Source organism: Schistocerca cancellata, chromosome 5 (genome assembly GCF_023864275.1).
Source record: "Schistocerca cancellata isolate TAMUIC-IGC-003103 chromosome 5, iqSchCanc2.1, whole genome shotgun sequence".
Lineage (NCBI taxonomy): Eukaryota > Metazoa > Arthropoda > Insecta > Orthoptera > Acrididae > Schistocerca > Schistocerca cancellata.
In genome coordinates, this window is record NC_064630.1 from 522,312,043 (window position 1) to 522,327,144 (window position 15,102).

General features: G+C 41.5%; 1 protein-coding gene across 1 annotated transcript in view; it reads left to right on the top strand.

Annotated features, from left to right (window-relative positions):
- Window positions 1-15,102, top strand: part of LOC126188646 (uncharacterized) — a 175,326-nt gene that overhangs the window by 34,084 nt on the left and 126,140 nt on the right. Inside the window, exon 2 of the mRNA XM_049930248.1 lies at window positions 11,423-11,524. Within this exon, the coding sequence (XP_049786205.1) occupies window positions 11,423-11,524 (102 nt within the window). The remainder of the gene's footprint in view (window positions 1-11,422; window positions 11,525-15,102) is intronic.

Here is a 15,102-nt window from a genome sequence, read left to right on the forward strand (position 1 = left end):
GTTAGTTAGGTTTAAGTAGCTCTAAGTTCTAGGGGACTGGTGACCTCAGACGTTAAGTCCCATAGTGCTCAGAGCCATTTGAACGATTTTTTGACCGCATTTTGGGACCAGTCTTCCTTCCACATTACCCAATAGACCGGAACTATCGGCGTTTCTTGTGGGTGACTTTGTCTCCCCTGCTATAATAAGTGCCACTGATGATTCTAAGGGTTATGTGGTTGCTAAATGTGGTACTCCTGCCCACCTCACCGTTAACATCCGGATGCATCTCAATCGTGTCTTCCCTGGTCGATGGATCGGACGAGGGGGTCCACTGGCATTGCCTGTTCGTTCATCGGATCTCAACCCGTGCGATTTCTGTTGATGAGGCCATCTCAGAAGTATCGTTTATGCAGAGCCCATACCAGATGTAGAGACACTGGAGCAGCGTATTCATGTTGCCATTGAGACTGTTCGGATGCAGCATGGCCGATGGAACGTATGAGACAGAATATGCTACGGGGTACACGCATGCGTTGAGACAATTGGAAACCATTTTCAAGACATACTGTAACTGTGGCTGCATGGTATAGCGCGTATTAGACCACAGTCTCTGTAACAATGTATGATAGCATAAATAGTCTCTAACACGGAAACCCTGCATTTCTAGACATAAGTTCATTAGCCCTTTCTTGTTCCGTGTCCTCTCATCGATCAATCCCTAGAGTTTGTTGTTGTTGTTGTTGTGGTCTTCAGTCCAGAGACTGGTTTGATGCAGCTCTCCAAGCTACTCTATCCTGTGCAACCTTCTTCATCTCCCAGTACCTACTGCAACCCACATCCATCTGAATCTGTTCAATGTATTCATCTCTTGGTCTCCCTCTACGATTTTTACCCTCCACGCTTCCCTCCAATACTAAATTGGTGATCCATTGATGCTTCAAAACATGTCCTACCAACCGATCCCTTCCTCTAGTCAAGATGTGCCACAAACTCCTCTTCTCCCCAATTCTATTCAATACCTCCTCATTAGTTATATGATCTACCCATCTAATCTTCAGCATTCTTCTGTAGCACCACATTTCGAAAGCTTCTATTCTCTTCTTGTCCAAACTAGAATTTGTATAGGGGTAAAAATCACTCTGTGTAACATACAGTACCCTGTAACGGAGGAATTCTTATCACAGTATCATGTGAATGATTAGCAGCGAATAAAAGCATCAGGCCATAAGCCATACGTTTGCGGTTTCCTACTGGAAAAGAAGGGTTACTGAAAGTCAGTATGTTTCTCTTTTCCTGACTTGTCCTCTTTATCAGCCTACTGAATGCTGCAGTGCAAGTCAATTATCACTGTCAGACCTCATGGACGTATGGAACCAGCGAAGTTGAATAACATTGTGGGAAACCAAAAAATCCATAAAGTTAGCTATTTATGTACATTTATAGGAACAATCGAAAGAAATTCTGACAAATAAAAGATTTTCTGTCTACAGAGGACAGTGCCTAACACCATCTCTGTTTTGAACAAGGAGCATAAGACTGGCTTACATTACAGTATCTTATGTAATGCACCGATTCATAATTTATTTGTAGATGAAGGTTAAAGCTAACAAAGGTGTATCCGGTAATTAATGGGCTCCCAGATCATGATGAGAAGATGATTAGGTTCAACAACATATTGTCGTACAATACTACAGTTAGTTGTTGTTCTTGCGAACTTCAGTCCATAGACTGGTTTGGTGTAACTCTCCACGCTACTCTATCCTATGCATGCTTCTTCATCTCCCAGTACCTACTGTAACCTACATCCTTCTGAATCTGTTTAGTGTATTCATCTCTTCGTCTCCCTCTACGATTTTTACCCTCCACGCTGCCCTCCAATACTAAATCGCCTGATGCCTCGGAACATGTCCTACCAACCGATCCCTTCTTCTAGTCAGGGTGTGCCACAAATTTCTCTTCTCCCTAATTCTATTCAATACCTCCTCTTTATTTATGTGACCTACCCATCTAATCTTCAGCAGTCTTCTGTAGCACACAATTCGAAAGCTTCTATTCTCTTCTTGTCCAAGCTATTTATCGTCCACGTTTTACTTCCATACATGGTATCACTCCATATAAATACTTTCAGAAACGGCCTCATGACAGTTACATCTATACTCGATGTTAACAAATTTCTCTTCTTCAGAAACGCTTTCCTTGCCATTGCCAGACTCCATTTTATATCCTCTCTACTTCGACCATCATCAGCTATTTTGCTCCCAAAATAGCACGACTCATTTACTACTTTAAGCGTCTCATTTCCTAATCTAACTCCCTCAGCATCACCCGATTTAATTCGACTACATTCCATTATCCTCATTTTGCTGTCCATTTCGTTCAACTGCTCTTCCAGGTGCTTTGCTGTCTCTGACAGAATAACAATGACATCGGTGAACCTCAAAGTTTTATTTCTTCTCCATGGATTTTAATTCCTACTCCGAACTTTCCTTTTGTTTCCTTTACTGCTTGCTCAATATACAGATAGAATAACATCGGGGATAGGCTACAAACCTGTCGCACTCCCTCCCCAACCACTGCTTCCCTTTCATGCCCCTCAACTCATATAACTGCAATCTGGTTTCTATACAAATTGTAAATAGCCTTTCACTCCCTGTATTTTACCCCTGCCACCTTCAGAATTTGAATGAGAGTATTCCAGTCAACATTGTCAAAAGCTTTCTGTAAGTCTACAAATGCTAGAAACGTAGGTTTGCCTTTCCTTAATCTAGTTAGTAGCAAGGTAAAAGCTTCGAATGGACTCTCCAATAATGATGTGTAGTCAGTTTGGATAAGCTGTTCATTGGGATACGGGACCTCTAGAGACACCACTATTGAAAGCAATTAGGGTTCAGGCACAAAATTCAGTCTCTTTTAATTGATGAGAATTTATGCTGGGAAAACCAGAGTTTACAGTTTCTCAAACAACTCAGTTGAATGATATTTTCACGTCGTATTATTGCAAAACCTTTAATAGGAACCAATCAGTAGGTAAACATACTTTGCTTATTTTCATTGAATAATACTAATTGTTTTCAGAGGTAACTCATTAAAAAAAAAAAGGAAATTCATTGCACAAATAAGAATAACATACAGTGCACACCGTCGATCATCGTCAGACAGCGAGGTTGACATTCTGTGACATATGCTGTCGGAGACTTCACCTTTGGCCGATAAGAAACGCCTGCAAGCAATCATAGGCCTAGCCTTCGATGTCATGCAGGAAATAAAAGCGACTGCCTTCCCAGCATGAACTGATTTGTATAGTACTCTGCTCTACTATCTACCTCTGACACTGAGCATACGTGATCGGCCTGCTTATTGGACTTCAGTTGGACAACTCTGTGAAGTGCGAATACAATGATGCTGATGGTCTTGCGTGATCACAGAGTATCTGGATTCTTCTCTTCGTGTTTGTCAACAACTTTACGACGAATCAGCATGGAGTGGTTTTGTGAACCGTCAAGCGATAATTTTGTATGCATACTTTCCAATAAGAAGTGTTTGTTGCCCTTTATTAGGTGTAGTATAGGCGGCGAGGACTTCAATTTAGTGTGTGTTACGACAATCGACTAAGTTTAGTGGTAATGAATCCAGAATTCATGAAACCCTTGCGTCAACAGCAGGCACACCAAGAACAACAACAAAAGGAACAGCTCTGACTTCAGTCACAACAGCAGACGCAACAAGGACAAGAATAAGAACAAATTGTCGTACAATAACAAAGACAACAGGAACAACAAAGGTTGAAACTGCGAAGCGGCATCTTATGCTACCGCAGCTCTTCAAGCTAGAAAAGCGTCCACCACCACCTTCGCACCATTTCATCCAGAAGATGACGACTGCGCCTCGTACAGACTTTTGCAGCTCCAATCCCAGGTTATCAGTGTAACCGACAGGGCTAAGCAGCGCGATTTTCTGCTATCTATAATGCGTCTTCTGTAATAGATACATCCTCTCACCCGAGTGTTAAGAATTTTCAGAAATCCATTGTTTGCTCTCTAAGCTTTACAACATCAGACACATATCGTAGCCGGCCGCCGTGGTCTAGCGGTTCTAGGCGCGCAGTCCGGAACCGCGCGACTAGTACGGTCGCAGGTTCGAATCCTGCCTCGGGCATGGATGTGTGTGATGTCCTTAGGTTAGTTCGGTTTAAGTAGTTCTAAGTTCTAGGGGACTGATGACCACAGATGTTAAGTCCCATAGTGCTCAGAGCCATTTGAACCATTTTTGAACACATATCGTAGCAACTAGACTGGTTTTTTTTTTTTTTTGTCGCAACTGATCAGATCAGTCATGTGCAGCATAGGCACCTGATCTCAAAATGCTGACGTGAAAGTGTCGATTTTTGTGTGCAAATCGAAGTTGTAAACAGTCCAAGAAAGGAGTGTGGCTGCAATCTGCGAAGGCCACATCGCGTTGCATCAACAACGCCGCCTCAGCATAAACACACTACAGCCGCAGCTGAGCCCTTTCACAGCACAACCACAAAAGTTTTCTCTCCCATTAACGATCAATAACCAGTTAATAATATTGCTTGTTGGTACTGGTCCACCAGTTTCTATCATGTATCATGTCATCTATGGTCAGAATGTTTCTCCGCCTGATCAGCCGACATCACAAAAGCGACAATCCTACAGCGAGCACCGCATATTTTTGCACGGTAAATGCACAGTAACGGCGTTTGATTACTTTCTTAGTTGTACCATCACAGGAGGCCATCGTCGTTTTCCAAACGATGATACGCGTCTTCACATAGTAACTCTCTTCTTGTTAAAGCCTTCACTCCCCTCAAGAATCTCGTCTTTGCTATTTGTTTTTGCTGTCACTTTTCTTTCGTTTATCCAACTCTCGCTTCCGTACAGCAGTAATGTTACCGCCGTAGTTTTATAAAATTTAATTTTTCTGTCGTTTCAATTTTTGTCCTTCTAGATATTGCAAAAAAATTTTACACATTGTCATTTATATCACTTTCGTAATTATAGCCATTATCGCAGCCCAAGTGTTTAAAATGTGACACTCGTTCAGTTACTTTGTTGTTAATTCTGCACATATCTGGTTTAGCCAATGTACTGCTAATAGAATGCCGTCTTCATTTTCCTGTATTATTATTTTATTATCTGCAAATTGTAAGTTATTTAGGTTAGTCCGTTTATCTAATTTAATTCCTGAATAACTATTTGATTTCCAGGTTTTAAGCGCATTGTCAATTTAAATGCTAACAAGACGGGGTTGATTTTATCTCATCCGTTATTTTCTCTCCTTACTATTTTTATTTAACAATATAAGCTTTTGTTGCCCATATGAGGTATGGTGGGAAGCTACTATCATTTATTATTGCCCATAATTTATTTCGATCAACTCGATCGACAAGGCGATATGGATTACAAGATTAAATTGCCTTTGTTTTTCTATGTGTCATTTTATTGTAAAGAAATTGTCAATGCACGAACGTCCTTTCCCAAATCCTCCTTGGGCTTCAGCTAGAACCGTAAGTCCAATATTCAAAATTTTTTAGTTGATCTTATATGACTGCTTCAACAGACCACTGCCTCCGTAGTTTCCAAACTCACCTTCGTTTCCCATTTTGCACACGGAAATAACTTCCTCCTTGTTCCACGAACTTGGAATTTTACACTTTTGCCAGGCAGTATAAATAAAATACTAAAACCTGCAAGGAAAAAGGAAATAGATTTCCTGCACATTTGATTAGCTGCACATTTATTCCATATTTCTTTGCAGTTTTCTATTTGAAATTATTAGCTTCTTTTGTAGTTCATGCATTGTTGTATTGTCAATATGTACTTTTGTTTTCCTTATAAAATGACACAGCATTCCCAGCAACCCAGTTTGGTCCGTAAGTCTTTACAATGAACGTACCATTGATCTTTTTCAAATATATTCCGTTTGTTGTGCCTTTTTCTGGCTGGCTTGTGTGTCTCATTACATCGTATACTTAAGTTTGTCTTCCATGTTTATCATGGCCATTGTGGGAGTTGAATCTATCTCAAGATTATTGAGGGCTCTATCGTACAAACTGTCCAGGGTAATCTCGTTTTTGTTTATAGTGGTTTCCAGCTTTTAGTGTGCTCTTGCGCAGTTGTTCACATTCCTTTTGTTTCTCTTTTCAAGGTGCTCTTAATTCTTCATTACATATTACAAATTTTCTTCGGTTTGGTGCTTTCTGTCTTTTCGTCGATGTTTCTTCAGCTGCATTTTCTAAACTGGTTCACCTAGTGCACAAAAGTTTTAGGAGTGGACGATTTTTCATAACATGAACATTGTATCAGCAGTAGTACCATTCGATGAACTTGATACGTTATGTATTGAATTATCAGATGCAATTCCATCAAACTTCGGATCTGTGAATAACTATGTATCTCACACTGAGTTATACAGCCTTCTGCAGCAACTTTCTACGATAGAGCTGTACCACTGCCAGAAGATATCCTCACGGTAGAATCAGAAAGTGTGGTGGAAGACAGTTTTACACCCATCACGTCAAGACAATTGGCAACTCCGTCGGTAGTTGCACGCGAACGGAATGGTTCCTTCCGTGACAGTGCTGACTTTGAAGCAACCGTAAATTCGCAATCAGAAGATGACGTTTATCCCAAGGCCAGAAGAGCTCATGTCAATAGTATGAAATGGCGAGTACGTCTCCAAAATTGATTTATCCTAAGCCTATCTGCAACATCCACCAGACGTAACAGGTTGCCATATGGAATACCACGTTTCTTGGAGCAGTTGACTAAAAACGTTCCGAATACGGTAAACTACGTGGACGATGTATTTCTGATAGGTGCTGCAAGAGAGCAGCATCTTGCAAACTTCCTCTTCTAGATATTACATCAAAATGAAGTAAAGTGCAAACTACGAAAGTATGAATCCTTTCAAGAGCAAGTGGAGTACTTGTGCCATATATTGTATAGTACAGAACTACAACCAACTCTGTGACAAGTGTAAGCCACCGTAGAAATTCAACTGCTTGCTAACTTAAAAGATGTTGTCTTTTCTTGGAAAAATCAATTACTATGCAGATTTCATAAAAATTGACACCCAGATAGCCAGACCTCTGTATATTTTACGGAAGGAAATATGTTCACAGCAGTGTCAGGAGGCTTTTCGAAACTTAAAACAATATCTAAAGTGCACTCAGTGCCTCGCGTCACCGTCAAAACACCTTATCGCAGCTACTGTCACCTCTCAACATGTCATCAGGACAGTCCTTTCTCACTAAAGCGCTAACTTCAATACAGATAAACTATCCTAAAACCGATAAAAAAAAGTCCTTGCGATCGGATTTGGCATTTAGAAATTCCATATGATTCTTCACAGCACAATATTCCACTTCACGATTCGTCAGAAACCACTGATTGCCTAGTTCAGGCCTAAGAACCATCTTCCTAAAAAAATTACCCGACGTCTTGCTTGCAATGATGCACGCTCTACTTATACAATTCACTACCGGTCAACAGCGCAACTTGCTACGCCGATACCCTATTCATACTATTTTCCGGGCCAGACCCAACATTTGATTCACAGGAAACGTTATGTTTCCAAACTGATGACATTCTGCAAAACATCTACAAGATTTTACCCTCACAGCAGCTGTAAATGCAAATCACATGGCTGAGAACACTCTTTTAAAGCAAATGATGGGATACATTCGCCAATGTTGACTTGACGCCTCTCTTCCCACTACAAAGACACTTTTCCTGAAAAAAAGGCTCCACATGGTACAGGGAGCACTGATGCTGACAATAGACGACGACGACTGCCGGGTGTTCATTCCACCGCCACTGCATCAACATGTCATCAATCTCACTAATGCTGTCCATTGATGGATGACACGCATGAAAGCGCTCATAAGGCGGCATAGCTATTGGCCAGCCATTATGCTGGACTTTGAGACGACAGCCGGCTCCTGCGTGACCTACGGTTCGATCCACTCAGCATCTCTGCAACAGTTTCATACCTAACCAGTGCTGTACGGCCCGTGGGAGTCCATACATGTGGACCGCATCGGTCCATACCTTTGAGGGATGTGGCTCATTGTCACCAACGCATACTCCAAATTCACATATGTGATTCGAAAATTGTACACGACAGCCTTGAAGAAAAATATTCGCTGTCGAAGGGGCCCCAGAAACAATCGTTTCGGACAATGGTCCTCGATTCTCAAGTAGCATGTTTCTAAGGCTTGTGGGTAGCATAACGCACCGGACAACAGCGTCATTTCACTCAGCCTCTAGGACTGAATTTGAGCCGCTCGTCCTCTCCTTTAAGGTGCAGATGCAAAAAATAATAAACAACCCAGAAAGCTGAGCACATTAAAGTGCACACTTTCAGGATATGAAAGAATGAATCTGCCTTCCAGATTAAGGAAGGGGGTCAACGTTCGAGCCAGCCTATATGTGGTTTTCCACATCCACTAATGTAAATACTGGGCTGGCTGATTTACACGATATACAAACACTTTGAGAAACGATGTCACATTTCACCATCCAGTATATATCTCATGAAGACAGTAGGAGTAAACGAATTCCTTCCCAGGAGGGAGCAGGGAAGGAGGGAATCGGCAGTAGCTTTAAAATGCCTTTGTAGGTGTGATTCTACTGTAGAAATAGCTTACATGCAGTTATGATTCTCCATGAAGCTGGAGAAGAACCGTACCAGTCCCAATCCGGCGCTGGATAGGATGCAGGACACCACAGTGGATGAATGCGAAAAATGTAGCTAGTCAAATCCGAAGCGGAGCGTATGACCGACTTTCTGGCCTCTTACAGAACCACGGCAATCCAGAGACGCCCTCTGGTGGAACTGCTGACAGCTGCCGACACTGGACACATTGGAATGTCCTCCAGCCTCCAACAGACCCGAATCACTCCAACTGTGCCATACCCTCCCCACCCCCCCCCCCCCACCCCTACTCTCTAGGCATACAGTTGCAGGCTTGCATCTTTGGGAGACTTAAAAGTGGCTATCAGGTGCCACCAGAGCAGCCCAGGGAAGACAGACATCCGCATTGGATGTCAGTGCGCCATGCTGGTCAGTATGCAAACCAGCTACACCATGGCTACCGGCTTACACCTTCAGCCAACCACCTCTGGACCTAGAACCAGCTCTGTACAACTTTAAACGGCAAATAGACCAACACACACAGGTCCAGTGATATCGAAGCAGGTCCCCTGTGGAGTGGGACCCCATCCCACCTCCAGCAACAATGATCCCAGCAGGTCAGCAAAACTGAGATACTAGCACCAGCTAGCTATAGCATAATGACAGCGCCCTCACTGCAAGTAAAGGACACTGCCAAACCCCAAATACCTGCTGATGTCGATATATACATCAAACCCCTATACTGCTTGCCGACCCATAAGCCCCCACCCTATACCAGTACAGTGATGACGCTACTCAGTGGAACAGTTTCGACAATACAGCCAGTTAAAGAGAGAGGGGTGCTATATCTAAGTCCTCAGACAGCGAAGTCAACAATCTACGATATACGCTGACAGAAACTTCACCAACGGCCAATGATTGGCGCCCATGATGTCATGTAGGAAATAAAACCAGCCAGCTTGCAAGCATGAACTCTTTATCCCCCTGTGCTCTGGTGTCTGCTCTGCTGATGCTGTGCATGAGTTGCACCACCATGGAATATTTGGTCCTGCTTTTGGTGTGTCGCTGCACCTTCATGACGAACTGGCGTAGACTACTTTTCAGAACTGTCAAGTCATAATTGTGTATCCATCTTTATTATCCTATAGTGTTTGTTGTGATTTAGCAGGGCTAGTAATCATCTTGCAGAAAACTGTTTAAAGAGTCAGGTACCTTAACTGCACCATCAGAGTACTCACTTTGATGATATTTTTTGTAAACAGTCCATCAGAGTTTCGATAGATGATTACACTAATATATGAATAAATTGCATTAGTTAGTTTTCACAAAAATTGAGTTTAAATCAAAAAAGGATAAGCAGTGATGGTACTAAACTCTTTGACAACTTTCCTAACGATATTAAGTACATGACAGGTAGCATGTTTCTTAAGGGCAACTTCTTATATCCCTTAGAAAAAATTTTCTGCCAACATATCGACACGTGCACAAATGTATCTAGCGAGTGCTGTACAAGTAAATTTCAAACTGCAGTAAGCAGAGCATTTCCTGAAAGACAAAACCTCGTTTTCCATTTTAAAGTCACTTGCTAAGTCAATCTCAACTGCTTCTTTAATAACACTATCCCGACAGCTGTAACTGCGTGCCAGAATCTCCGTGTCATGTTACATAGAATAACCAGCGCCGAGGCAGTGTTCTGAAATAGCAGATTTCCTCATCTGTTGTAAGGATGTGTGATATTTATGCTAAATACAACGGTCCTCCTCATAAGAGATGGTCTGACCAATGTATGACATCCATCTCACGCAAACCATTATCATCCTTTACCATAATCTAACATGACCCTCGAATAACGTATTTCATATCACGTCTCTGCCGTCTTTTTTCACATGCTACCTGCATAGGATAAAAAGGCCACAGATTTTGCTACCAGTTAGATAGTTTCATTACTCACCCAATTCACGTTTTGTCAGTAGCGCAAAACGTGTCTAATCTGGCTTTCACTATAATTATTCAGGCGAAAGGTGGCTCTGAAGTGGGCAAACTCGGTCGATGGACACTTAGAGCCTGAGATGACATGGATCTGTTATCGAAGGTACAAAGCACCACTTCAGGCCGAGCTGGATGGTGACAACTATCAGTCTGTAGATACAAATCAATAAGAGTTCCATTTATGCGTGTGTGTACACGTCGAAATATCAGCGGTTGTCGATGGCATCACCCGGCTACTTTCGCGGAACTTTAAGAGTGCAGGAGAAAATCAAGTTCTCAATTGTAGCTTAATTAGTGCAAAAATGTCACTACTTACACACGTAATTAAACTAAATATTGTTTTCTGTTACATGAGATCATTTGTAAGTTCTCAGAGTTGAACCATATTTAAGTACAGATTAAGTTTATATCCTGGAATAACTAAATTTTTCCATGTCATTTCGATATATATTACAAAGTGACCATGGAACATGCAATTAACTAACTAATATTGAATTGCCACTCAAATATGAAGGACAGAATGATGAAATTTAATCTGTTACGATCGTCTAACTAGTCTGTGGAACTCAGTGTAATTGCTTTATTTATTTATTGCTTATGTAGCCTGATCAGATTAGTGTCTTAAGACCCTCTCTTACACTTAACGAGGAACAACTCATAGCAAAGATATTACAAAAAACATTACAGTTACCTGGCAATATATCTGTTACGCACTCATGGGAAACAAAAACATCGTCATGTGAGCATGTAGCAGAAGTTCCTCATGTACTAATACAGACCTGTGTGTTGGCAGAGCTCCGAGAATGGAGACCTGGTGAAGTGTCTGGCTTCTGCGCCCACTATCAGCACACCGCTGCTGCTCTACTGCCTGGGGGCGCACAGCGTGAGGGAACAGGTGAGCTGAGCAGCACTTTCTCATCCTTTCCACACGTGTTTCACAGCAGTATGCGGGATACCATTAAAACCTCAACATTCTAGTCAGAGTAGTCGAATCGAATCCATAAATGACCCATATTCTAGTAGTGAATCTGGGCGCAAAACCTGAATGTCGCACTGCAGCTCCGGAAGTTTTGAGCTAACCTTTGCAGAATAAAGTGGAATAGAAGCTAAGTGTCTCATTAATATTAAGGAACACATACAAATTGCGACCTGTCTTCAATATGGGGTACTGTCCACTTCCTTGACCGAAGACTGCCTAGCCCATATGGATGAACTTGTAGCCCCACCTGCTGCAGAAAACATTCCAAACAGTGAAAGGTGTGCTCATTCACAGGAGGATCATACAGCAGTGCTGCCAGCAACAACCAGACCAGGTTTGTGTGTTGACCGATGGAACTCACAGACCACAGGAAGTTTAGTAAGGCATAACGGCAAAGAATGACAACCTTCTCTAAGGAGATAATAAGGGAAAGACTATTTTTCAAACAGAGGCAGAAACGAAAGAAAGAATCAATATTCCCCAAATTTACATACTCACATATCTACAGTCTGTAAGCAAGGGAACGGATTACCTTTCTCGTCCAATGGGCCCATTGTTCTCCTTATGTAAACAATTTGCCCACTTCACTTAGCTTTCTTATGTAAACGAAGAGCACTCTGATAAGACACATAGTTATTCATCTAAGCTAATGTATTACTCAAATATAAACGAATCATCACTTCTACTCTAAAGTTATGTTTATGTAAGAGTAATTTATGACCCAAATGTAAACAAACTGATCATGTACGATTTGAATTATGTTTATGTAAGTATAATCCTGTTTATACACCGATATTGCGAAGATTCTAGATTGTCGCTATTAAAGACAGATGTAAAAAGTCTTCATCGGCTTATAGTGTACTGCAAATCTATTTGACAGCGTGTGCGTACATCAATTAGTGTTATACGTTATTGAAGCATTTGTCTCTCCGAAATGACGTACCAGTAACGGCACACGGCTTTCCCTCCTTTAAAAATCGTAAGACTAACACAATTGTAGAGATCAGAGATGTGGGCTGTCCCTCCTAAGACTCATCATATGCATCACCTCTGGTGTTTCGGTGCATATTTGCAATTTCAATATTGCAGTTTGTAACTGGGGTGACCCAAACAAATACACTCATCGCATATTTTCTGTAATGTCTAGTTCGATAGAAATTATTAATTTATTTCCCATTGCCAACAAAAGTATTTTACGTACCCATTCAGTAGAGTGATCTCAGATTAATCCAGGATGACTCATTTTAATTCATTACATTGTTGCAAATATATATATATATATATATATATATATATATATATATATATATATATATATATATATATATATATATATGAATTGGAGCTGAGTGTTGAGTTACCAGGTGTCTTTATACTTAAATACATTTCGCTATGTGCTGATCCGCTTTAGTGTACAAAAAATATGAGCTTAGGAATTGCATATGCTAAGAAAACCATTACTGGTTTCGCATCTATGCAATAAGAAAGGACAGGAAAACTTCCGAAATGTATCCTCGGGTATGTAGAAGATGCGTACAGTGTTGGACAGTCGTCAAATTGTGATTTAATAACTACAGAAAGAAATTGCTGTTGATAATAAGCAACTGGCATTTCAAAATCAGGAAGATAAAATTAGCTGTATATCTCGAACAAAATAGTTTTAGTGTGTTTCTTTCTTCGTTATCCAACTGTGTACAGATTCCCCTATCGTGCCTGAGTGTCTATAAAGTGCTTGGAAGAGCACTTCCCCTTCTCCTCCCTTCAAATTTGTACCCAGAAAACTTTTGTAAACACACAATGCTAATTGCCAAACCCATCCCTTATATGCACTATATGATATAGAATGCGGTGGAGGTGGGATGCATTACAATGCACTTTCTGACCACCTAACAAAGACATTTCTTGTATGTTAGTAAGACACTACTCTGATCAACTGCGGCTGAAACACCTAAAATTTGCACCTCAAATATTGCGGAAATGGAATGCGCTATTAATGTGTTGTTTCAGAGAATGGGTTGGTAGGCAAGTGCTCGTATTATTAGGCAATCAAAAGATTGTAATAATACGTAGAAAGTGAATTTTTTGTGCGAATGTACACTTTTTAAATAGAACAACGTCTATTGACATTAAGAACCTGAAAGTAGGGTAAATTAGAATCTCAGTGGTGTTTGTTGCAAGAGTCTAGTTCAAGTCGTATACGACATATCGAATTTTGAAAATTTCCCACAATGACACTTGCAGTTGTACACACTAAAGAATAATACAAGCGCTTACACGAGGTATATGTATTTCGACCAGTAACGGGATAACTGACCATTACAGGGGTTGTGTTCAAAACGACCACCGGCAGCGGCAATACACGCATCCAGTCTGGTATATAATGACTGTTGCACACGTGCTAACATTTAAGCTGATATGCCCGAGCAGGCTGCAGTAATACGTCGTTGCATTTCATGAGGTGTAGTTGTTAAGTTCTTGTAGACAAGTCTTTCAGCTTGTCCCACAGAGGGGACTGATGACCCAAGATGTTAAGTCCCATGGTGCTCAGAGCCATTTGAACCATTTTCTCCCACAGAAAAAAAGGCTACAGGCGTCAACTCCGAGAACGGGATAGCCAAGTACAAATCCTCTGTGTCCAGTCCAGCAATTCCTAAACAATGCTGTAGTATTTCGTGCACTACTGGCTGGACAGCCATTATGTTGGCATCACAGGTTCCTCCTAGTCTGCAGTGGGACGTCTTCTAGCATTTGTGGAAGTTGGTCTGTTAAGAGGCTGAGATACTGAACGTATGAAAAACAGGCCTATAAGCTGATGCTTCACCGTCGCACACCACACGTTTACACTTCCACGGACGCTGAAGTTCCACCTGATGAAGCTATTGGGAATTGTCATCAGACCAGTAGCGCATGTTTTGACGGTTACCTGGCGATGCTTGGTAATGTGACTTCATCACTAAATAAGATCATCATACATCCGGAGTACTCTGTCTTAAAGTTCATGTACAGAAGTTAACACGATTTTCATAATCATTTCAAGACAGCTCTTGATTGAGATGTAATAAGAATGGAACCTATAACGATGGAGAACGCATAGAACACTTCATGCCACTTCCTCGTGCCCTTCGGCGGGAGCTAATTTGTGGATCTACTGCAACAGCAGCAAGAACATTGGCTAAATGGTTCAAATGGCTCTGAGCACTATGGGACTTAACATCTGTGGTCATCAGTCCCCTAGAACTTAGAACTACTTAAACCTAACTAACCTAAGTACATCACACACATCCATGCCCGAGGCAGGATTCGAACCTGCGACCGTAGCAGTCGCGCGGTTCCGGACTGAGCGCCTAGAACCGCTAGACCACCGCGGCCGGCTAGCAAGAACATTACTTTCCCCTACTTCTGTTGTCACTTGTTTCCCTCTGTCACGTTGTCTAGGAACTACACTACTACATTAACGTAACTCGTTGAAGAGCTTGATAAATAACTGCCGAGAT